The following is a 25,549-nucleotide window of genomic DNA, read 5'->3' as shown; positions in this document are numbered from 1 at the left end:
ACATATTTTACGGCAATTAATATAAATTGAGGGGGGAGAAATAGAAATCAAAATTTTCTATTTTGATTTTCTATTTCTAAGATTTTCTATTTCGATTTTTGAGATTAAAATGGAAATCATCTCATATCTGCACACCAAAACTTGTATTTGGCATTAAACATACCACAATGTGAAATATGCTTAACCTATATCATGCAAATGTGTTGCATTAGTCATGTCTCAGTATTCCTAATTAGAAGTACTTCTGCTACTTGCTGATATTTTTTTAGTGTTCTATGATTTTGTGACTTTGAGAACTGAAAATTTAAAACAAGCTACTCCTGTAGATAAATACTTCCTTTTCAGCTTCTCACTTGTCAGTGTTGTCTGTTTATATAGAGGATGTAATATATATCTAATAAGTAGAGATGTTTAGTTTAGTTTTAACCTGTTTGAAGTTTTGAACTTAAAATATACACTAATAACTTGATGGTCTGTCTTTATTCCATTTAGCACAAACAATGCAATGGACAATATTTACTAATCAGTACTGACAGAGTCAATAGATATACTGGTCCTTGAGCTATACTCTCAAGTAGAGTTAATGTGTGATGTTGCTGAAAGCTGGTGTTAGAATCGCATTACAGTGAAAAGTTGTTGGTTTATCTATTTGGTTAGTAGGTAGTTTTACCGTTTTCAAGCATTTTTTGTAACTTTTCTACTGTTCAGTCAAAAAAATCTTATTTGTAATTACATTTTTAAAAATTTTATATCATGTATAAAGAAAGAAAGTATATTTGGTTTATAAAAAAAATTAATAAGATGATAATTTTTTTTAATAATAATTTTGATAATAACTTTGATATTTTTCAATTTCTATCTTATTTTATTAATGCTTAACAATATAAAAAAAGATAACAAGGTATTGAAATATATATTGCATATTAAAAAATAATCTATATATATATAAAAATGAATGTATGTCTGTCTGTATGTCCTTCATGCATTATCACACCGTTTATCCGATTGCCATGAAACTTTGGGAAGTTGTTTAATGTACTCCCGCGAAGGTTTCTGGCATAGTTCATTTATCCTACTATAGATGGCGTGAGTGCATACGAGCATTTCATTGTGAGTTCAATCGATTTCAAATTGTGAANAAAATAATTAATTTATTTATAATTATTAATATTAATAAGAGATGGCGCCTAACGCTTACCTCTAGTACCAAATTTGTTATGTAATTAATATAGTAATTAGCCTAAAAACTAGCCCGATGGATTTACGGCGTACGTTTGGAGAATAGTGAGGGTACTTGTTTCTGGAAATTTGTAAATCGGTGACTAAGTGTAAGGGTGTATTTTTGTTCTGTAATATTTGCATAGTTTATATCAACGTTATATTTTCTGTTTGTTATAATGGCCACGAATAATTCAGTAGGAAGTTCAAGCCCCAATCAAGGCATTACCTCCGGTTCACCACTGGTAGTAACGGGATTCTTGGGCATGATACCTATATTCTCAGGGTCACAAAATGATGTGGGGGACGTGAAGCAATTTTTCCACACGGTCGATNACTTTTCTACTGTTCAGTCAAAAAAATCTTATTTGTAATTACATTTTTAAAAATTTTATATCATGTATAAAGAAAGAAAGTATATTTGGTTTATAAAAAAAATTAATAAGATGATAATTTTTTTTTATAATAATTTTGATAATAACTTTGATATTTTTCAATTTCTATCTTATTTTATTAATGCTTAACAATATAAAAAAAGATAACAAGGTATTGAAATATATATTGCATATTAAAAAATAATCTATATATATATAAAAATGAATGTATGTCTGTCTGTATGTCCTTCATGCATTATCACACCGTTTATCCGATTGCCATGAAACTTTGGGAAGTTGTTTAATGTACTCCCGCGAAGGTTTCTGGCATAGTTCATTTATCCTACTATAGATGGCGTGAGTGCATACGAGCATTTCATTGTGAGTTCAATCGATTTCAAATTGTGAAGACCATTTCCCCCCTCCAAAAAATCTCTCTATATATGCATTTGTGAACTGTTATTTACGATATTTGTAATAATTTTTGTTTAATCACTTTATTTCAACTATTTTTTGCTAATTATGTATTCGTTCGAACTTTGTTAAAAACTTAACTGGATCCCGAACAACAACCAAAGTTGTAGGAGGAAATTTGCCTATTTTACCAATCTAGGGATCCCTCTTTTCCAAATTTTAATATCAACTCAAAATAATTTAAAAAGACAAATTACAATAAAATGGTTTATTATCCAACTATCAGAAATTTCACAACATGCCAAGGAAGAGAGGAAGGAGCAATTAAATAATTAAAATTGTAAAGGATTAAAAAACATATATAAAAATGGGGAAATTCGCACTTCTCACAATCTCTGCAAGTATGGGGGCTAGATTTGGAGAATCCGTGCTTCTCACATGGACAACTGTACGTGGCCAGCTCACGCGTCGGAAAACCTGATTTATTCGTGTACGCACCAGATGGAAAAACTGGTGCGTACCATCATGTATCCTCAAGAACTCCAATAAATAAATAGAATTGAAACAACACTTTGAAATGTTTTTCCGATGAAAATGAATAATAATAAGTTTCAATAAAAATGATAAAATGTAAATTGAATTTTATTATAAAGAGTTTGCTTGAACCCCAGTAATATAAGGTTATATAAGGTGTACTGCTGCTTTCATTTGGTTACTTCTCCAGTTTTGTCAAATTGTTTTATAAATTTTTATTCAATGATTTAATGTCATAAATTATGCTAACTGAATGTTATATTAATGTATTCAACTTTTATATACTTCATGATACTGAGCTGATTACTATAAAATACTTAGAATTTATTACTTTTCAGGTTCAAGGATGGGCTAGAAAAGCATCTGCTTCTAATCTTCAATTAGTGCCAATTCCAAGTGATCCTTTTGCTTTGCCATTTTCTACGAAATCTGATCCTCTAAGAGGACCAATTTTCATTCCTTTGAATTTAGAATGTTTACCGGAAGCTGAAGTTCGTTTATTAAAAGGTATAGATTTGATTCAATGTATATACTGCACATAAATCACAATTTCTCATCATTATTAAACTATTTTAGAAGAGGGCCTCATCTCATTTCAAGAGAACATCTTAAAAAAATTTGGATTCATTCTTCATCGAGATCCCAACAATACGGGTCCTTCCCAATATGTACATATCAGCGGAAGTATGTTTGTCATCATTACGACACACAGTTCTAACGACCAACATAATTATCGTATTAGGGGCGGAAAGCTTGAAAAAGTATACAATTTTGTTTCTTAAATTATATTAATAAAATTTGATTTATTAAATCTCTATAATTATAGGAAGAACTGTATAGTCCCCACGAACAGTACATTACTAGACATTTTAGTGGTTTGGTAAAAAATGAAATGCCTTCCAGATCAAAATTTAAGGTTATAAAACTCAAATATTTTATTATTTGTAAAATAATAATAATTGGAGACGAGACAGTTTTTATTAAATTTCATTGTAGGTTGGATTTCTCTGGTCGTGGAACTACATGATAACGAAACGTTGGAAGTCACCGGCCACTGGCGATGAACAGTTCATGAGGAAAGTGATGAACAATTTTCAGATGTTCTGTGCCAATAAGAATGAGAGATTAAAAAATTTTTGGAATGAAACTTTTGCAGAAGAAGATGATCCATTATTGTATATGGAACAATAGGACGAAATTAATTTAAAAATAACTTAATACTCATGCATAATTTGTTTAATTGTTAATTTATGAATATTTTATAATGTATAAAAGTAATTTATATGATTAAAATTTTTATTACAAAATTGAGAAATTTGAATTAAAAATTTTATTGTTATGCACAGTGGCGGCCTTAGGGGTGGCAAGCAGGGACTACGCCCGGGGCCTCGCGCAACAACCAACTAGAAAAAAGTTGATATTTAAAACTTTTTATTTTATCCTTGGGATTATGTTATAACAATAAAATAAATTTAATTTATAGTACNTTATAATGGCCATGAATAATTCAGTAGGAAGTTCAAGCCCCAATCAAGGCATCACCTCCGGTTCGCCACTGGTAGTAACGGGATTCTTGGGCATGATACCTATATTCTCAGGGTCACAAAATGATGTGGGGGACGTGAAGCAATTTTTCCACACGGTCGATAAAATTGCGCGACTGGCAGGTTGGGATGATGAGGTGAAGGTGGCCATCCTACAATCAAGACTGAAAGGGGAACCCTTGAGAACGTTCATGTGCTTAATCGAACAGTACCCCGAATCGTATCTGGATATAAAGAGGGATTTGATAAAATGCTTTACTAAAAAAGGGGTGGGCGACAGGGATGTAGTAGACCAGTTAATGTCAATAAGACAAGGAAATAACAAATCGGTGACAGACTATTCTGTTCGCACTAGAACCTTACTTGCCAGGGCGGCGGTCAGTCACAAAAACATAAATTTATTGCGTGACGATATAATACTGGAGCGCTTCGTAATGGGTTTAAGAGGAGGCATGAGGAGTGGCGTGATGAGAAAAGCTCCAAAAACCTTGGACGAGGCATTCGAGATTGCCGAAGCTGAGGAATTGATTGAGGCCGAGGGCAGCGGCCGTTATGAGAGGAGAGTCATTAATTCTGTGATTGAGGAGAAAGACAATACGGCAGTAATGGAATGTGAGAAAATAGAGATACACGGGGATAGGTGCGGTGATAAAATAGATAAACTAGGGGAGAAAATCGACGCGCTGACAGAAGCTATAAGTAAACTAATAGATAATACGAACCAAGAGCCAAAGAGGGTCGACAAAAAATGCTACACGTGTGGGGATATAGGTCACTTCGCCCGCGGGTGCCCAAAAGGAGCTAGGGATAATTTAAACTAATTCAGGAACGTCACATAGGCCAGCGCGACGCTCCATGCATTAAGATTAGTCTGGCCAAAAAAAATGTCCGTATCACAAAGAGGTCTCCCTATGGTGCTAGGAAAGATTGAAGGGGTAGGATGTCTTTTCCTCATAGACACGGGGGCTGAGAAAACAATTATAAACTCCACTTTAATGAAGGGGGTATCGAACGAAAACATAATGGTCGCGACTTTGGAAAACGAAGGATTGGGGATCCGGGGTATAAATGGCAGGGTTACAGAATGCGATAAAGTACTACGGGCTGAGATGAAATATAAGGATCAAAGATGTAAAGTAAAGGTTGCATGTATGGGGTTACCGGATCACGTAGAATACGAGGGGATTCTCGGTATGGACATAATTGGGAAAATCTGTGAGATCATAGACGATGTAGGGATATCAATGAAAGGGGGTACCTACCACCATAGCAAACATCAAGGTGTTCGTGATGCATTTATGAATACCTCCGATATAGTAGTTAAAGGGTTGGATGGTTTGAGTTTAAAGGAGAAGGAAAGGGTCCATGAAATATTTAGAAAACACCCAAATTGTTTTGCCCAATCCATTGAGGAACTAACGAGTATGATAGGTGAATCCCATGAACCAATTGTAGATCAGAGTAAGCCTGTAAACACGCGTCAATACCGCATCCCTGAATGCCACCTACCAAAGTTAAAAGTGTTGATAGATGCATATCTAAAGGCAGGGATAATAGAGAAAAGCTATTCTGCCTGGAATTCCCCTATTCATGTTGTGGAGAAGGAGAACGGGGAGATAAGAATGACCCTTGACCTAAGACGAATTAACGATCTTACTGATATGCAAGAATTCCCTATAGCTCGTGTGGATGAAATTTTAAGCAAGTTCCACGGAAGCAAATACTTTTTGGTACTTGGCTTGAAATCAGGATATTTTCAAATTGACCTAGAGAAATCCAGTAGGCATATCTTCACTTTTTCGACTCCGTGGGGTAAATTCCAAATGTGTCGCCTACCTCAGGGGGCAAAGAATAGCGGAAGGTTTTTTCAGGCGATAATGTCAAAGGTGTTGGCTAGGTTTATAGGCATAAGTGCCTACGTCTTTCAGGACGACATAGTCCTATTCTCGAAGTCACCTGACGACCACATAATATTACTAAGCGAAGTCATAGAAACGTTAGATAAGGCTAATTTAAAACTTCACCCAGAGAAAAGTTCATTTATCGTTAAAGAGGTCAAGTACCTGGGTCATGTAATAAGCCAGGAGGGGATCCTNCTCGCTCTTGGAGGGGCCTCGCGCAACAACCAAGTAGAAAAAAGTTGATATTTAAAACTTTTTATTTTATCCTTGGCTATTAGTTATAACAATAAAATAAATTTAATTTATAGTACAGTATATATTAATATTAATAAGTGCCTACTATTTCAATTCACATACTTTGCACAAAGGATAAGGGCCTCGCAAAGATCTGCCGCCCAGAGCCTCGCAATGGATAAGGCCGCCGCTGGTTATGCATTTCACTATTTTTTAATTCTTTTTGTCTCTATGTCCTTACTCTTATCAATTTCTGTTTGTATACTTGGACCTTGTTAATGGGACTTATTACACTGGTATAGTTTCCAATTAGCAAATAGAGTAGATCAAAAAGTCAAAACAAAATATCAAGATTATTCTATTCACTATTTTTTATTTTTACTACCCTGTGGGTTCAAAGAAGTCTTTAATTGCTACAGGAAAATTATTTTGATCCTGAAATAATCAAACTCATAAAAATATTATTGAACTCTTAATAATTGACAAATATAATAGACATATTAGAGTATTCACATACCAAACTTCATAAATATATTTTCATAAATTACAAAATTATAGCATTTAAACAAAGTAAGAATTAAACAAAAGCATGGAATCATGAAAAATATTAAAAGTATGGAATAATGACGATTAATATTTTGTAGGCCCACCTTATGGCATTGTAGAAACTGGTATGAATAAAAATACGATAAAAAAATGATTTGTGAGATAATAGCAAGGTTGAGGCCAAAGTTTTAAATGCAAAAATATGTACATCAGATGTTCAGCACCGCTTTCCTGTAAGCCTAGAAGTTTGACAATGGTGTTTGGAATGTCGAACATGATTCCACTGACTATCCAAACACCATTGTCAAACTTGGCTTACAGGAAAGCAGTGCTGAACCTCAGACGTACATTTTTGCGTTTAAAACTTCAGTCTCAACCTCGCTAATGTTGGTAGAAAGGGGGTAAAAAGACAAGAAATATTACATGTTCTAACAGTGGATACACGAAGACTGAGCCAGTAATTGTAGATTGTTCCATTAAAATACAGGTAGCCCTCGGTTTACGCTGATTCACAATAACGCCACTGCGCAATTCGCCATTTTGAGGTGTAATTCCCCGATTTTCCCTTTGCTAGACTGATTTTCATTTCAGTGATAACGTATTTACCGAGCCACGACATTGTACATTCGTTAAAACAAAGATTTTTATTAAATATATTTATTTTTTCTGTTTAATATTATTGTGTATGTATACATTTGCATTAAATTAATATTAAAATACTAAACGTTTAGGTACCCACGAGTCAAGATATTAAACTTAATAGTCCAATAAATGGCGTCCGAATTCATAGCGCCAATGAATGTATCCCATATCAGTTCATTCAGGAAAACACCTTGTGGTCACCAGTTTGTGTGAAATTAATCATTGCAAACCAGGCCACATACAATAAAATATTAACATTTATTCTATATATGAATTATGGTGCGACTGTACAGGTTAAAACACGGAACGATACTACACGCGTCTGGAGAGGTCCAAATCCAACAAGAATGTGTGATGTCATAGGTCAGGTTTGTACAGTTCAGGGGTTCCCCCTTGTGGTGGCTTTGGAATTTATCGCCAAAGCTGTCGCCACACACCTTACAACGCAATAGCACTTCCGGCGATCACATTATCGTTAGTGAGACAAATTTACTTCTCGTTGGCCAGACGATATTTATCTCTTCTTAGCCACCTTGAATTTTCACGCTCAAAGTGACTTTATATACGCGCTACGGCAACCAGTGGTCGACCAATCAGTGTCTTCGCTCATCCGTAGCTCTACGTCGGGTTAACGTATCCTTTCAACTAAGGAAAGTTTGACGGATGAAGTTTGTGAGTTAGACAATGTTGGGAGTGAAGTGCAAATGTAAAAAGGAGCATCATATTCGACCATATTCCGAAATTCTTAATGAAAGAAATCAAAAATGTAAATAATTAAAGATGGATACTTTTTTCCGAAAAATGTAAGAAATTCGAAACTAAAATATTTAAATAAAAACATTNATTGAGAAGGAGTGTCTGTCAATAGTTCTATCTCTGCGCCACTTCAAACCAATAATATTAGGCTATAAGGTCGAGCTACATACAGACCATAAGCCCCTTATATTTATTAGCAATATGAAAAACCATAATAAGAAATTGATAAGATGGTCTACCGAGATTGTGGATTATGATGTAACTATCAATTACATAAAGGGCAAGCGTAATGGGTTGGCTGATGCGTTATCGCGCCCAAATGGTAACACTGAGAGAAAAGATAAAGAGGTTAATAGTAGCACGATGGAAAATAGAAAATTATGAGTAAAAGTGGTAGAGTCCCAGAAAAGGGATAGTGAAATAAAGAGAATATATGAGAGTTTAAGAAGGGCAGACCGTCAAGGGGTAACTACCGGGATTCAACCCGAGTACAGGTTAGATGGTAATATTGTGGTAAACGTGAAGCCCGGACGAATGGGGCTGAGGGAATGGACGCGTGTTTGTGTGGGGGGAGACATGATCAACCAAGTAATATGGTCGTTCCACAATTCGTCGAAGTTAGGTCACTTGGGACATGAGAAAACATGTAACGCAATTGACAGGTACTATCATATTAAGAATCTCAAGAAGCATGTGAAAGAGGTGATTAGGGGTTGTAGAACTTGCCAGCGGTTTAACATGCATAGGGGCCGTGCGCCTTTCCAGGAGTCAGAGTTGTCTGACTTTCCGCTACAGAAGGTGGCAGTTGATATTATAGGTCCCTTAAAACTGTCGAGAAGGGGAAATAGGTATATACTAACAGTAATAGGCATTTATACTCGTTATGCTGAGGCCATCCCAATCCCGAACCAGTCGGCCCAGGAGATAGCAGACAGTTTCTTCAATAATATAATATGTAGGTATGGTTGTCCCGATGTTGTGGTGTCCGATAGGGGGCGCTAATTTTACCTCTAGCATATTCTGCGAAATGTGTGAAGAGCTGACTATTAGACACAATGTTACTACAGCTTACAGACCTTGCGCTAATGGGATCTGTGAGCGATTTAATAAGACTATATGTGGAATCATAGCAAGAATATCGGAAGGTAATAACCAGGTTTGGAACGAACTCATGAACCCGGCATTGTTTGCATATAATAACACGTCACATACTGAGACCCACGAATCCCCTGCGTTCCTGTTATATGGTTTTGAGCCCCGTTTTCCGAATGCGTTCCCAGAGGACGATATAGGAAAAATAAAGGACACGAACCGTAATCAAGAATTCGTGAATAAACTAAATGTAATAAGAAGGACTGCATACGAGTTGGGAAGGAAGCGAAATTCAAGGAATAGGGGTAGAGAGAACAAGAATAAGAAAGGGAGCGTATGGAAGGAGGGCCAGAGGGTTTGGCTGCTCAGAAAGGGGAGAACGAAAGGCATGGGGAAATTCTCCCCTAAATATTTAGGACCATACCGGATATCGCGGGTTCTTGGGCCTGTGACGGTAGAACTCGGAGGTAATAAGCAAGATGAAAAGTGAGTGGTACACACTGATCGTATAAAACCGTGCTACTCCCCTGTTTGTAAAGAGTGGTGGACGGCATCCCATAGACGTCAGAGAAGAAAGGAGACTCCACTTGCAGATAACGATGTGGAGGAGGATGAACTTCATGAGTACCTATGGTTAGTCAGGCCGAGAGAACAACCAGTATCAAGCGTTACCGAGGAACAACAGGAGGGAGGCAAAGATGATCATCCCGAGCGTCACCGTGAAGAGGAAGACGTTGGGCGTCATCACCCATACAACACACGTGGTCATAAGATCAACTACCGTAGACTACACTACGGAGTGTGATTCTAAAGGGGGGGAGCGTATGTGGCCGGTGGCCATATCGGCATACGTTTATTTTATTTTTATTAGTATATACATATTTTTAGTTCTAATATTCTTTCCCTATTTCTTCGATTTCTTTGTGTGTTCATTCTAGAACATTCCATGACCGTTATAGCCTTTAGGGGGATTAGCGATTCTGTGAATCGCAAAGAACAATAGTGCAGGAAATTACCCCCCTCTGAGAGAGGAGAACAAAGAAGGGTGTGTAGAGGGGATGGCAAGAGGTAAGAAGAGAGAATCAAGGGAGACACGTGGAGAATAAGACGTGTCGAGGTGAACTCCGGACTTGACTGAGAGCCAAAGAAAGACAGACTTCTCGGGAGGGTCAAGCGACGGACTGGAGAGAATCAGAGTCCCCACGGCTGAAGGCCCAACGGCAGGGAAACTGAAGACACTTTACTTCACTAAGGAAGTAGATCTGAGGACACAGTAAGAGTTGGGAAGACAGTGCCAATAAAAAAGGATCCGACCTAGAGCGCAAAATCATATCGAAAAGAACGAGGAAAGTCCCGGGTGAAGTTGTTTCTTCCTTCTCNGTTGGGAGCGAAGTGCAAATGTAAAAAGGAGCATCATATTCGACCATATTCCGAAATTCTTAATGAAAGAAATCAAAAATGTAAATAATTAAAGATGGATACTTTTTTCCGAAAAATGTAAGAAATTCGAAACTAAAATATTTAAATAAAAACATTTTACTTTATTTTATGATAAAATACATTTGTATTTTGTATTATATTGTATTAATAAACAAAATCATTAACTTATTTTTCACTTATGTAGAACCTAACCCTATACCTCACTGTAAATACGGGTTCGTTTTACGCCAATTCGATTTGCGCCAGCTTTTGTAGGAACAGAACTGCGGCGTAAACCGAGGGCTACCTGTATAGCAAAGTATACAATCAAAATATTTTGAGGTTAGTGAGATTTGGTAATCCAAGACAAATTCTGGCAACTTCTGGGTTATTAGTATAGGGCAAATCACTAAATTTATACAGAAGGGAATAAACCTTGTTTAATTTTGTATTAACTTTATGAATAAAGATGGAGCTGTCATTGACCAAACAGAGAGGCAGTAATCAATGATTGACTGAAAGTTTGTAAAAACAAAATGACCCTTAAAATAGAATTTGAGGAAATGTTTTTATAAAAATGCCACAGAATGCCCCGTTTAATAGAAAGAGATTTGACAATATGATCATGAAAAGTCAGTTTGTCATCAAATATAACTCCAAGATTGCAATAAGTTTTAACATATTTCATGGCAATTAATATAAATTGAGGGGGAGATGGGTTACACATTAAAGAGTAACATGTGATTATGGTTTTGTGAATATTAATATTTAAGTTATGACTTGCAAAGGAAGAGCTTATTGAATTGATGTCTGCTTGTAAAGTCAGTGGGTCATTATTTAAAATTTTTTATATCGTCAGCGTAATCTATTATATTAGAGGACAAGTTATCAAAAAGTTTATCTATACAGGCAGAGAAGAAAAGTGTGCTTAATATGGATTCTTGAGGAATGCCACATATTAGAGAGGTTGTGGCCGATGTTTTCAATGCGAAAATGTGTACGTCGTACGTTCAATGCCGCCATCCTGTAAGCCTAGAAGTTTGACAATAGCGTTTAGAACATCAAGCATGATTCCACTGAAATTCCAAACACCATTGTCAAACTTCTAGGCCTATAAGAAGGCGGTGCTGAATGTCCGACGTACACATTTTCGCGTTGAAACGTCGGCCACAACCTCTCTATTATCAGTTGTTTCATCTGTTGTGGATGTAAATATGTCAATGGCTTAAAGGTGCTGGTATTTCACATTATCATGTAAGCAATTATATAAAGTATAGAGCAATAATATAAACCATAAACTTTCCTTTAGTTAATCTTTTCTGTTTATCTGCTGTATGATTATTCATAATTAGAAAATCTTCCGTCAAGCACAGCAGAATACTTTTTATGAGAAAGCAGATTGAAGAATTAAGAAGATTAGAGATTTGAAGAAATTCAATAAGAATTGCTAATATTTCTACAAATTAAGAAGTTTATACTATATGTTGTAACAAAGAGCAATAAAACAAAATTTCACCTGGAGAGAACAAAAATAATAGGAGATATACTGTAGAGAATTCACTTACGTGCATATAAACAGATGGTCTATATATTAAAAAAAATATTAAAATCTTTCTTTATACTCTATATTCCAAGTAAACACTCTATTGTCCTTTTAAAAAGTTTCTTTACAGTCTTCCTTTAGAAATAGACACTTTAATATTGTTTTGGTTTCTTGAACAGGATAAAGCAACAGAGTTGACCATCAGAAAATACTGGTTGGTTAAGAAAAATTCCCACAAAATCATATGTCTGTCCCTGAGATTTGTTAATAGTAACAGCAAAAGCTGGAATAATAGAAACTGTCGATGCTTTAGTATAAATGGAAATTTACATCACTGGGGCTAAATAAATATGTGGAATATTCACAATATTACCTCAGTTACAGTCAGACAATATTTCAGTTGTAATTAAATAAACTTATTCCATTGCAAAGACCTTTCTTTGGGCACAGATTCCTTAGGAGCATTATGACTACTACAGTTTTCAATATTAGCTGATGTGGAAGCATGCCTGATATAATAATTGTATTTAAAAAATCTGGTGGATAGTTTGTTATTAGCATGATCAGTTACTATAGAATCTATAATAAATTATGTTCTTCTGGTAAACACCTGATGATTTCCTGATTCTTCAGGCTTTCACCATATGTAGATGCAAGGATAACTTGTTTCATTAAGACTTCTGAACATAGGTTTTGTATATCAGTGCTGAAAACTGATTCCATGATTGAGCAAGTTGTAATCAAATCTGAAAGAATTTCAATCATTCCATCCATAGTTCCACCTATTTTTCCTGTTATACCTGAACAACTTTCAGAAGACATTCATTAAATTCATTTGACCCTCACTTCTCATATTTATCCTTAATGAAATCATTGAAAATTGTTCCCATAAACAACTGGATAAGCATGATTCGATTTCCATGAGATACAACAGGTAAAGTCTGACAGAAATCAGAGTCCAAAAGTCCACACACGTAGCTTATTGAAATGTGGAAAGAGTATTCCATTAAAAGTTTGTAGATCCTCAAAACACACAGCTCCTTTAACATGAAGTAATAGAAGTCTAAGATAAAATCTTTCCTTTTCATACATTCTTAGCACTGTTTTTTTCACCTTCTCTTTGTTCTGTCATTTTCCTTTGGAATACACAGTGATAAAAAATTTCTGTATTCGAAAAATTGTGAGCTTCTTCATCAGACAAATTAAGTGCAAAGTAATGTATTAGCTTTGTTATTTATTTTGTGCTGCTTCCAGTGTTTCTGCTTCTTGTCCTCCTTTAAAATAAACAGATTGATTATCAGGCAAATGATCCGGCAATCTTATTACAGCACACGATCTATCACACATTGGAAACTCTAACATTCACACATAGCTTCACTTGCACTTACGTAACATCTGTTAACAAAATTTGGAATTTCATCTACATCACATACGGTTTGTTGTTTATCACCAGATACAACTATTAAATTAGCAGTCACCTCTCATTTATATATTCGTATGTATACTCAACAGCTCGCAACGTACATACTTCCACATCGATACGTGCATTATATTTTATTCCAATATTTTTCCACATGCATTTCAGGACCTTTCCGATTTAATTTTTCCTTCGAGACAGCAAGAATTAAATTCACCATCTTGTGCGAAATGTAGTGCATTACAAAAGTGACACTTAACATTCGACGAACTACAGTCATATTCCAACACATTTTCTTCCTTAACCTGAACTGCCCCTTCTCCTATTAGTACAATCTGCTGGTCTAAAGAAACTATTCCTCTTTGAATGGGTCTCGTCTGGTCCACTTTGAGTTGAGCCGGATGCTGCAACATTGTTTCCGCAGCCCCGGACGAAGCCGCTCTCGATCCATTTTGCTCCGGTCGAGCTTGACGTTCCGACGTCGTTTCCGCAGCCTCAGACAAAGCCGCTCTCGATCTGTTTCTCTCGCGTCGAGCTTTACGTCGTGATGCCGTCTCCGTAGCCCTTAATGAGGCCATTCTCAATCTGTTTTCCTCCAGTCGAGCTTGATGTTGCAATTCTGATTCTGCAGCCCTTGACAAAGCCATTCTTATTCGATGTTGCTTGAGTCGAATTTCACGGTCTTCAGGGGTCTCAGTTGCTCTAAATCTTTTAGCTCTAGAATTTACTTGGCCAATTCTACTCCTGGGCTTTCCCCTAGGCATTTTTTTCTTTTTTTTTTTTTTGGCAAAACAGCAAGTCTTTTTAATTAATTCAAAGTTAATAAGACAAAGTTGAATTGTGCGTATGTCACGAGCGACATTTTCTAAACAACCGGCTCGTGAGATCCTTACTTCCAATTGGATAATAGAAAGTCACGTGGTCACTATGGAAATATAAAAAAAAAATTTGTTATAGAAGTGACACGATGAGGCTATCTTTTTTTAACGTATAAATGTTAAATCGAATGAAATAAGTTTAAAATACGCCATTTGCCAAAATATTTAAAAATGAAACTTAAGGGAAATTCCCTGGTCGAGCACGAACTAAATGACGTCACCTCAACGTGAGTGCGATCGCCGATCCGAAATCGATGAAACGTTTATTCCATTGCAAATATTTCCGCAAAATTAATAGCGTATACAGTACTTTCCGTCAGAAATAAAACGAATATAAGCAAAATTTCGTCTGGATTGGACAAAAATTGCGGGAGTTATAAAGAATTCACACACTGCTTTTAGTTTATCTTCACTCAAAATCTGTTGATGTTCATTTTTATTAAAATTTAAATATAAGCTTTGCTTAGGTGGAAGATGTGAAATTGTCCAAAAGATTGTTGATGTACTGAAAAATAAATCGTCGTTGTCAAATCTTAATTCGAGAACGAATTCTTCCGCGAGAAGAATAAGTTGTCCGGAAATACGTCAGAGATGTCACGTGGCGGAGTGATGCCCAAGCTGGATCACGTGATGCCACTCGTCCGCCGTCCAACGTGGTGTTCCGCGACGACGACGACAAGCTGAAGCAATGGTGCTTCGAATGGCGTATACTTGGTAATTAGTCCTACAATTTCTTTGTTTATAGTACTTTTTATACTGGTTGCCAAGAAAAAATTTTATGCGTTTTGGAAATTTTTATTAAATATCTCTCGTTTTAAAACAACTTAAAAGAAAACACGTGATGGTCTTAATAGATTCATTAATTTCGTTTTCCAACGTACCCAAGTCACCCAACGTACAGTACGTTTATACAGCATTCATAAATTCGGAAAAAAACTGAAATATCCAACGAATTATATTCGGGATTTGTTCGGAAAGTAATTAATAAGAATTTATTAATGAACTCATCAGCTGATACTTTGTTTTACGTCAATCTTCAGTTTTACAGCCAGTGATTTTAAAGAATGACGTCAATTTGACGTCATGATTGTCTAAACATTACTGATTTTTTCCAATTATGATTATAATTAAAAACTGTGATTAGAGGTTTCATATTTTAAATCAAATTATTAAAGAGTCTGGAAAATTTTTTAATAATTTGACCTTGTGATATGACATTATCATTCTGATTAAAAGCAAAAAAGGAAATCATTTTTTATGATTGGCAATGTTTAAAGGCTCAAAGTTCATTAATGTTTTAAAAAAAAATGTCTGAAAGCTACGATCATGTGGTGTTAGGAGGCGGAATAGTCGGATCTAATACTGCAAGATATTTGAAGTCGTTAGGAAAAAACGTAGCATTATTGGAACAGGTTATAATTAATATTTCAGAATATATAAATGAATTAATTGATAATACTTTTTGCATGTTAAGTTTGCATATTAAGCTTGTCTCGTCTTCCCACATTCAGCTTAAAATCTATTAAAATATCTACATAAAGCTAAATTGGAGGAACAGATAAGGATCAGATGTAACATGCAAGGAGTAAATTTTAATTTTGATATTAATACTTTTTTTTTTCCTTACAGTTTTCTGCGGAAACTAATCGTGGCGGTTCAAGTGGATTCAGTAGACTAATTAGATATTCTTATGAGGAACCGTTCTTTGCCCAGTTAATGCCAGAAGCTTATCAAATATGGAAAGAGATAGAAGAACAGAGTCAAAAGCAAGTTATTGTGTGGGTATACCTTAATTATATCATTTGAAATTTTTAATTATTGAATCGAAATTTAAAGATATGGTGGGTGATCTGTTAACGAACGTAATTCGTTCCGAGACGATGTTCGCTACTCGAATTGTTTGTTAACCGATTAATGATTTACCATAGATTTTTATGGGAATTTGATTAATTTGTTCTGGAGTCCCCCCAAAAAAATAAATAAATTATATAATTTCTTACTACGTTTATTTATGTGTAATAACAAACTAAAAGCAATCTCCATTTTTTCACAGATGGTACATCTTTGTTTCTTGGATGTGATTTTCATTACTCCTTTATCTGCCTGAGTCTTTTTGATTATAACTTTCTTAGCTAAGATTTTCTATTCTTATTGTAGACCTGTTGAACCTATACTGCCTAGTGTAAGTTTTGCCAACGTTGAGGGGGAAAAAGTCTATCTCACGTCAGAATGAGCCTTAGGGAAACCGCGTATGTGGGTGGTGGCGAAGGAGGCAAATGATGTACAAGTGTTTTACAAGTTAAAACCCGTTTATTTGTTCGAATTCATGTTTACATTGATAATGGACAATTCCAAAATCTCGGTGCTCCTGGGAACGGCGAAAGTTCGTGATCTCGGTCACAGTTCGGGCGGACGAGAAGGATATCTGGACGAAGCAGAAGTTCGTTGTTACGTTGCGGCGTCCTCGGTGATCGGCGGATGCACAACACAATCTAAATCACCCTTGTAGGCTTAATCCGGAGGAGACTCTCTTTCGACCTTGAAGTTCCGATTTTTATAGTTTTTCCCCCACTGTTCGCATTTCGGATGGGTCCCTCGTTCCATTCCTCGCTTCCCGATTGGTCTCTCCTTTGTCTCCAGGTGCAAGATGAAACTTTTTCGGGTCGCGGGAAAGGTTCGATTCGAGGTGTCCATCTGATACCTCTTTGTCGACTCTGCTCGATGACTGTTTATAAAATAATAACACCTGCACTCATAACTCAGGCCGTTATTTACCATTTTTGACGTCTAAGAATTTAACGATCATTTTTCATCTTTCATCTATAAAAAATTCCCTTTTTTTTTGTTCTAAAAGGTTTATCTCGATCAACATTTTATAGACACGCGAGTCAAAGATCTACCTGTTTATGAGCGCTCGTGTTAGAGTTTGTCTTCCGCTAAGACCTTAACAGATAGTTGACACATACTCGAACCATTCCGAGTCTCGTTGTTTACATTTTGTGTTGCACAAGAATTTCACAGTTTACTCGAGTTCGAACCTCGTCTGGGACCCTACACTAGCAACATCAGACATCATCTTCCCACTCTCTACCTTGACTATTATCTCTTGCTTAGTTTCTATGGTGAACACAGTTCTTGACACTCCACTCTCTTTAAGCTCCATAATATTATGAGATTTTTTAAATAAAAAATTCATGAAAGCACTTACAAAAATTCAGAGAACAGAAACAGGTTTTTTGTGTTTCATACATACAAACAAACAAATTACTTACAAAAGCAATAGTTTAACTCATGGTAAAATGTCTAACAGAAGTGATAGTTACAAACCATGTTACTCTGAAAAAACCATGCAGCCTTCCAGTTACTATGCAGCATACAAAGCATAGGGGGAAATGTAATTGTCTGAATGTAATAAATAGTAATGCATAATGCATTACTATTCATACAGCATTTTCATACAATTTCATACAGCATTGTCTGAAATTACATTTCAGACAATGCTGTAATGCATTGTCTGAAATGTAATAAATAGTACCTCAAGAAAATTTGTTATATTCAATTGAATTANATGTTTTTTAATATAAATTATTTATATAAAACCAAATGTGTAATTATTATTATTTTATTTTTAATTAGGTACTGGTTTCAAAACTTCACCAATTATTGGAAAGATACTTGGAAATCTTGCTCTAAATCATCCAATATCATATAATTTAGAGCCATTTTTAATATCAAGATTTAAAAACATGTGAAATTTGTACCAGTAATATTAAGAATTATGTAAGATGAATGCTTTGCTTTACTATAAAAATTTTACATGATTTAAAAATAATTAGCAATATATTTTGTACTAAAGAATAATACTTTTTCTTCTTTGACAAAAAATTGATCTTTAATAATGAAATTTACTTCAATTTCTAAGTGCAATATGAAAATAACTAAATACATTATTTTTATAAAGCAATTATATTAAAATAAATGCAGAGAAAAATTTATTTAGTTGTTATTTGAAGTTAGTTGTTTGTTATAATTATTTCTTTTTGTGGGTTTTAATTTAAGAACGTGATACAATTTTTCAAGTCACACCCTCATGAAAGCAATAATATTTCCTCATAAAAACTGAGATATATCTGGTACAAAACAAAAAGATAATGATCATAGAGAAAAATATATCTTCCCAAGTCTCATTTTGACATTTTTCATTAGGATTAATACAGATTTCCTTATTAAATAATACTATAGAACTTTGATTAAATCTTAATTGTATTAAAGTACATTTAACAAAATAATTAATATTTGAATTAACATACCATTCTGTATAAAAATGAGACTTGATGGAGCAATATAATTTACAATGAGCCTGTTCTGCATCAGACCAATTCTTTTGTAAGTTCTGTTCACAATAAGATTTTATAATTACAGTAGATCATTATCCGAAACAGTTCAGGACTGGGGTTGTTCGGATAACTGATCATTTACAAAAAAATACATTAAACACAAAACTGTACTGTGTATAATTTGTATCACAAATACGTACATTACATAATGTAGTACATTAAACTAAGCCTATAGTTTAGGTTGGCAGGGAGGGGAAGAGTGCTGCAATGCCACAGCACTAGTGGAAATTTGAATTTGCCAACTGGAATGCTTTCAGTTAACTGATGTTTCGGTTGATCGATATTTGATGCTCTACTGCAGTGATTCTCAACCACTGTGCCGCTGCACTTTAGTGTGCCGTGAGATTTTTGAAGTGTGCCACCACTGAGAATACCCCATACATAAGTAACATCAGTCAAGTAGTTCAATCATTTCTAACTTCCAAACGTGCTTGTAACCTGGAGTTGTTTTGGAAAGCTTATAAATCTGGTGAAAACATATACAAAGAATTGCTACTAATTCTTGGAAGTGATTCATCACCCAGATAGGAGATCCGTAAGACAACACAGAATATATTAATGAACGAAATAATTTCATACAAATACCAACATTAGACACTTTTAGTTTCGTTAATAAAGGTTTATTAACGAAACTAAACAGCCCCTATTTCACTTCTACCTTTTTTTAAAATATGCTTTTTTCACAAATAAAAACAAACCTGATGAAAACAAACAGTACTCCCAAATAAATATATTCTGAAGCAATATCTAGTAACTGGCCTTTATAATACCATTTATCATGAGAAGATGGCTTACCACTTTTTTTAAACACCATCATTTTATGATTTAAAAATTAATTTGTCTAAAACAAATCTTCACAGAATTTTACTAAGATATTTATTTTTTTCTGTAGCAAATTTTGGGTATCTGCTATAATAAGTGTGTCGTCAGCATACATCAATATATGGAGTTCTTTCTCATCAGAAAGAGACAAATTCAGAAGACTAGACAGATTGATATGATCCACAAGTTCATTAATATATAAAGAAAATAATATAGGACTTAAAATTTTACCTTGTAATACACCAGTCTTTATATCAAATGACTCTGTATATCCATTTATACTTTTTAGCCTTGCAGTAGCCTTTCTGTAAATATCTATTATCAAATTCAAAACACATTTACCGATCATCATTTTTCCAAGCACAGCCCATAACATAGAATGATTTATGCTGTCAAATGCGGCTTTAAAGTCAACAACCATTACATATAATTTCTTCTTTTCTTCCTAAGCTGTTCCTGTATTAACCCATTTAAAATAAATATTTGGTCTAAGCAAGAAAAACCTTTTCTAAAACCTGCTTGTTCTTGATGTAATATTTTCATTTTGTTAACCCACACAATTAAACGAGAATTCAAAATAGTTGTAAACAATTTTCCAAACATTCTGCTCTAATTTTATCTATACCAGGTGCCTTATTACATTTAAATTTAGCTACTACATTTTTTAATTCTTCAAAAACAATATCGGAGTCCAAAATCTCATTATAGGGTGCAATACTTAAGATATTTAGGACTCAGATGACAGTCCATATAAATTCACATTCAAATCAAATTTTCTAGAATAATACAAAAACCAACCAATGTCACTTGAGGAAGAAAACACCTTATGCTTTCTGAACTTTTCTCTAACAATAAACCAAAATGTTTTAGAATTTCTACAGTTAACAAGCTGTCTATTCAAATTTTGATGATAATCAGTTTTTTTTTTTTTAATGACAAAGATATTTTCACAAACAAAGTTGTTTTCTGTACAAAAATAAGCAGTTTTATCACTCTTTTTCATCGTGTTATTAAATAACCGTTTCAATTTCCTTTTCATTTAAGCTACTCTCTTCATTGTACCATTTTTTTGAGACTTTATCAACAGCAGACAAAAATTTATCCTTCTTTACAAAAATTATATCCAATTGCTTTGCCATTTCTGTTAAGATAGCTGTCAAAGTATCTGAAGACAGTTCAGTCATAGGATTTTGATCTATTAATGAGCCTGATAAACTGGTAAATAACTCAGCAACATTAGGATTCCACTCTGAAATTTGAAATCCTGAAACATGAAGTGGTTTCTTAGAAATTGTTTTGGTACCAGTTAAATATGTCAAAATAGAAAAATGATCAGGCCCTATCATAGGCAAAATTTAAAAGTCACCAATTTCTTCCAAGAAAAGATTACACAAAACAAATGTGAAGTCAATAATATTAGCTCCATTATGAGAAATAAAGGTAAACTCTCATATTTGCCAATGATAAGAGTGCCAATGATAAGAGTGCCATTTAAACAGATAAATTCATTATCCATACAAAAGTTAAACTCTCATATTTGCCAATGATAAGAGTGCCATTTAANAAGATTATTGATTTCTAAAATAAATATTATATAAAATTTGATTAAAAAAAATTGTCTGTGACAATAAGTATAAACTTAGAAAATTTACAAAAATTCTCAAGTAGACAATACTTTAAACAGTATCTTCTTACTTAATTTTTTTCACACACCATCAGGAAATAACAGTCTCATGGCATAGTCAATCTTTCTTTAGACATTTCCTGCTCCATCTCAGTATGTAAAACATTAAAACCATTCTTCTGGTGATAGCACAATCAATTAAAAATATACACATTTGATTTAAAAAAAATGACTGGGACAGTAAGTATAAACTTAGAAAATTTTAACGTTTTAAATTTTGAGGCTACCTTAGACCACATTTGAGGAAAAGAAATTATCTTAGGCTGAACATAAACCATAAAACTACATATAAAAGTGACACAAGTAGATTTGCCATTCTAGGCTGCAACAAACAATGAAATAATTTATGCAGCCAGTCAAATTTTTGTAACCCAAAAAGTAGCCAATGTGCCATATGACTTTTTGTATGCCAAACTAGAAAAAGGGTAGTCGATTTTGGCACAAAGTAACAAAATCTTTTCATTTGAAATATAGTACATAATATATGTATAATTTATGGTGACAGACATCCTTACTTTTGTCTTCGGCACTTGTGAACCTTGCTGTACTAGCATTACAGCGGCTAACTTAAAGCAGAAATAGCTTAATTGTCTTTTAACAAAGCAGCTTTAAGAGGCTTTACTAAGAAACATGCCAAATGTATATTTTTAAAGACTTTTTATAAGTGTATACTAATGGCATCTTATGACAGTTTTTTAAATAAAAATTATTACAATGCCACACAAATTTCAAAAAATTCAAAAATAAGTACATAAAGATCTCAATGTTTTAATGAAGTTTATGATTTTATGTTGGGCCTCATTCATTACATTTCATTACAGCACTGGGCCATATGCAGGCTGCGGGTCGGACAACCCTGCTCTAAAGAAAGGTTAACTCCACTCTGAGATTGTTCTTTTCACACATCAGGAAATAACAATCTGACAGTGGAGTCAACCTTTCGAAAGTTTAGAGATTTCTCATCTGCCTCAAAATTTAAAATGTTAAAATTTTCTATGTATATACTTACTGTCCCAGTCATTTTTTATCAAATGTGTATATTTTTATTGATTGTGTCATCACCAGAGGGATGATATTAATGTTTTACATATTGAGATGGATAGGAAATGCTAAAGAAAGATTGACTCTTCTATGATGGTGTGTGAAAGAGATGAAGTGAGAAGATAAAGCATCTTCTTACTTAATTTCAAAGTAGTGTTTTTATTAAAGTAGTGTCTATTTGAGAATTTTTGTAAATTTTCTAAGTTTAAAGATTGTAAAATTTTTATGTGGTTTTATAATGAATTGTGTAAAAAATAATATTTAATTGAAAATTTTTTTAAGTCAAAAAATAGGCTATATGCAGGAAAATATTCAAATAACTTCTAATAATTTTTAAATGTTTTACAAATTTATTAATTATATGCTATTCATATTACTTTTTTAGATATGTGCACATGGTGGTGATGAGTGTGATCCAGATGCAAAAGATACAACAGGAATGAAAGATATATATGTTGATAAATTATGCAAGTATATTCAACAACATTTTCCTGAAATAGAACATGAAAAACCAAATATAATTGAAACTTGTATCTATTCAGTAAGTAATTGTTTATTTCCATATGTAACAGTGAAAATATATAAAAGTTATAAATCTTGCATGTGTTCATACCTTGTTTAAAGTTTCAATTTAATTCAATGTTTTAGTTAAGTGAAATGTTCATTAATCTAAAATATTGGTTAAAGCACAAAATAACCTAAAAAAGTAAATAAGTGAACTATCTATACTAAGATTATTGTTCATATAAAATATATATTTTGATCCTTCTATGCATGCTTTAAAGCATCCTTTTTCAAAGTGGGCAATAATGTCCCCTTGTGGGTGCTGGAGGCTTTCAGGGGGCAGTAGAGAAGGCTCAGTGATTAAATATGAGTTATATTCCTTCTCATTGAAACTTTCTTTGATCTCAAAAATAGGATATGGGTCATACCCTATTTATCCTATCCATATAATAATGCATGTTTAAACATTATATTTGCAATAACTGTTTTTAAGATACGCAACAGATGGTAATGTAAAAAGGTAAGTTAAAAAATATGGGGCACTAATTTTTTTAATCTCAAAGTGGGCAGTGGTCAAAATAAGTTTGAGAACCTGTGCTTTAAAGTATAGTTCTAAAAATAGATTTATACTTTTAGTCTTGTGGCTGATTAGTTCAGTAGATCACAAACTGCCCAGAAGTGATTTAAGAGATAGCTTATAAAAGTGAACAAAAATTCTTAAATTTCATAAAGCATTAGTGATGTATAATAATCATATTTAATGAGTGCTGATATTAGTAGAATTACAAGAAAAAAATCAGTGTAACAATCATACAAGCAGAATTTACAGTTCAAATAACAAAAATTAAAGTATCATATGAATTTTCATAGATAATATTCATATTTGAAAATCTGCATACTGTATATAGTTTGAAACCACTCATCAATACAATGAGTCTTTGGTAACTTTACTACTTATTTTCTTCTATGTTTCTTCTTGGCTACATTTGCCAACTTTAATCCCAAATGTGTTTTTTCTCATGCCAAAGAATTCCTCCTCCTCATTTGTTGAACATCACTTCTTTTACTTTCTAATACATTGACAACTGGTTATCAGAATTCACAAAGGTGACCATTATCTTTAGCCACCTTAAGGAATTACAAATAGCTGTCATCAACAAGAAAAATAAATAGATATATTAAATTAATCACTTTGGGGTTCAGCTATAGTGACCAGATGTCCTGAATTAGGCAGGACAGTCCTGATTTTTAAACTGTTTGAAAAACATGCTGCTTTTGGACTGTTCATAATTATATTCAAAAATTATAAGTCAAAAGATGAATTGAATATAAGTTTTAGCATAAAAATTTTAATATCCAATTGTATAGTTCAGTTATAAAAGGGATTTGAAGGATTTGATAGTTTTTGCTAATTATCTGAGTTTAAAAAAAGCAGCAGTTAAAAGAAATAAAGAGATCCAGAATTAATTGTTCATTGTTGCTATTTTATGAACAAGAGTATGTGGATAATTAAAATTTTCATTCGTTTTTCATAGCATCTGTCGTTGATGTCATCAGAAAGCTAGAAAACCAACAATCAATAACTAGAGTTGATCATGACTCATCTGATGTAATGTCAAACCAGTAGCACTTGCAGACTATACAAATAGGGGCACAAACTATAAAAGAAATAACATTGCACATTCCCACAAGATGGCACTGGTTGCAATTGGGACTAACTTTTGATTAATGTACAATAAAGTTGCCTGGAACAATAGACAAATATCATTCATTAGTTTATTTGATATTTGCAGAATAGGCTAGATGTCATGAATTTTCTGTTGTTTGTCAATAATGGAATTTGGGTCCTCCTTGGGGATTAGGGAAAGGACGACACAAATGAAAAGGGGAGCACATGTCTCAGTATGTGTCCCAATGTATGGGTGCCCCTTATCAAAACACCCTGCCTAATGTTCCACTTTTTACATTTCATGATCTGGTCACTTTAGGCTCACCTATACTAATAATAATAACTGACTGACAATATTAATTTTATATTACTGGTAAATGGGATAAATAATAAGACTACATTTAGTAGAAATTGATTTTATTGATTCTGACATTAAAAAGACATATTAGAACTATTAAAAAAATGTATAACAGAAAATTTGCTAATTATGATTATTATTATTTAATATTAATTCATCTAATGTATAATTGAAGTAAGAAATGCCTGCACTTTAAACTACCATATTGGAAGCAAATAATTATTAAAAATGATTACTGTTTAATATTTAAAACACTAGTTAATTCTAATAACAATAACTGATATCTGACAATTATTGTGTGTTACCAACCAAATTTTGAACTTGACTGTTCAAAGAGACAGCTTAAAAATTGATGACCAGATGGTCAAGAGGCTAAGGTGTCTATTCTGGAAACTTGGAAATGAATCCAGTCAGGTTAAAAATCTCCAAGAATTTTTTGGGGTGGTCGTCTGTCTCAGATATGTCAGGCCCCATCTCTCATTCTCTCTCCACCCAGCCAAACCCATTATAAGCTTGATAAAAACTCTCTTGGTGCCCACAGGGCAGAAAGAGAAAAAAAAAA

At 33.7% G+C, this 25,549-nt stretch overlaps 3 protein-coding genes across 4 annotated transcripts in view; 2 read left to right on the top strand and 1 right to left on the bottom strand.

Annotated features, from left to right (window-relative positions):
* LOC111632018 (GATOR complex protein DEPDC5-like) overlaps window positions 1-3,807 on the top strand; it is a 71,236-nt gene extending 67,429 nt beyond the window's left edge. Inside the window, exons 23-26 of one of the 2 annotated variants that reach the window (XM_023376370.1) lie at window positions 2,879-3,047; window positions 3,117-3,301; window positions 3,367-3,456; window positions 3,537-3,807. In XM_023376370.1, coding sequence (XP_023232138.1) covers window positions 2,879-3,047; window positions 3,117-3,301; window positions 3,367-3,456; window positions 3,537-3,731 — 639 coding nt within the window. In that variant the 3' untranslated portion in view covers window positions 3,732-3,807. The remainder of the gene's footprint in view (window positions 1-2,878; window positions 3,048-3,116; window positions 3,302-3,366; window positions 3,457-3,536) is intronic. The other variant, XM_023376371.1, reaches the window with a different exon arrangement.
* A 9,640-nt stretch (window positions 3,808-13,447) lies between these two features.
* LOC111632032 lies at window positions 13,448-15,215 on the bottom strand. The gene has a single exon (XM_023376387.1). The coding sequence runs from the start codon at window positions 14,396-14,398 to the stop codon at window positions 13,799-13,801; it is 600 nt and encodes a 199-aa protein (XP_023232155.1). The 5' UTR covers window positions 14,399-15,215; the 3' UTR covers window positions 13,448-13,798.
* A 92-nt stretch (window positions 15,216-15,307) lies between these two features.
* The window catches only part of LOC111632030 (peroxisomal sarcosine oxidase-like), a 17,716-nt gene continuing 7,474 nt past the window's right edge, over window positions 15,308-25,549 (top strand). Inside the window, exons 1-2 of the mRNA XM_023376386.1 lie at window positions 15,308-15,924; window positions 16,142-16,290. Of these exons, the coding sequence (XP_023232154.1) occupies window positions 15,820-15,924; window positions 16,142-16,290 (254 nt within the window). The 5' untranslated portion in view covers window positions 15,308-15,819. The remainder of the gene's footprint in view (window positions 15,925-16,141; window positions 16,291-25,549) is intronic.

The sequence above is a fragment of the Centruroides sculpturatus genome, unplaced genomic scaffold (genome assembly GCF_000671375.1).
Source record: "Centruroides sculpturatus isolate CEXI.00-Female unplaced genomic scaffold, Cexi_2.0 scaffold696, whole genome shotgun sequence".
In the NCBI taxonomy this organism is placed as follows: domain Eukaryota; kingdom Metazoa; phylum Arthropoda; class Arachnida; order Scorpiones; family Buthidae; genus Centruroides; species Centruroides sculpturatus.
Note: the sequence above shows the minus strand (reverse complement) of the source record. Positions and strands in the feature narration are given on the sequence as shown.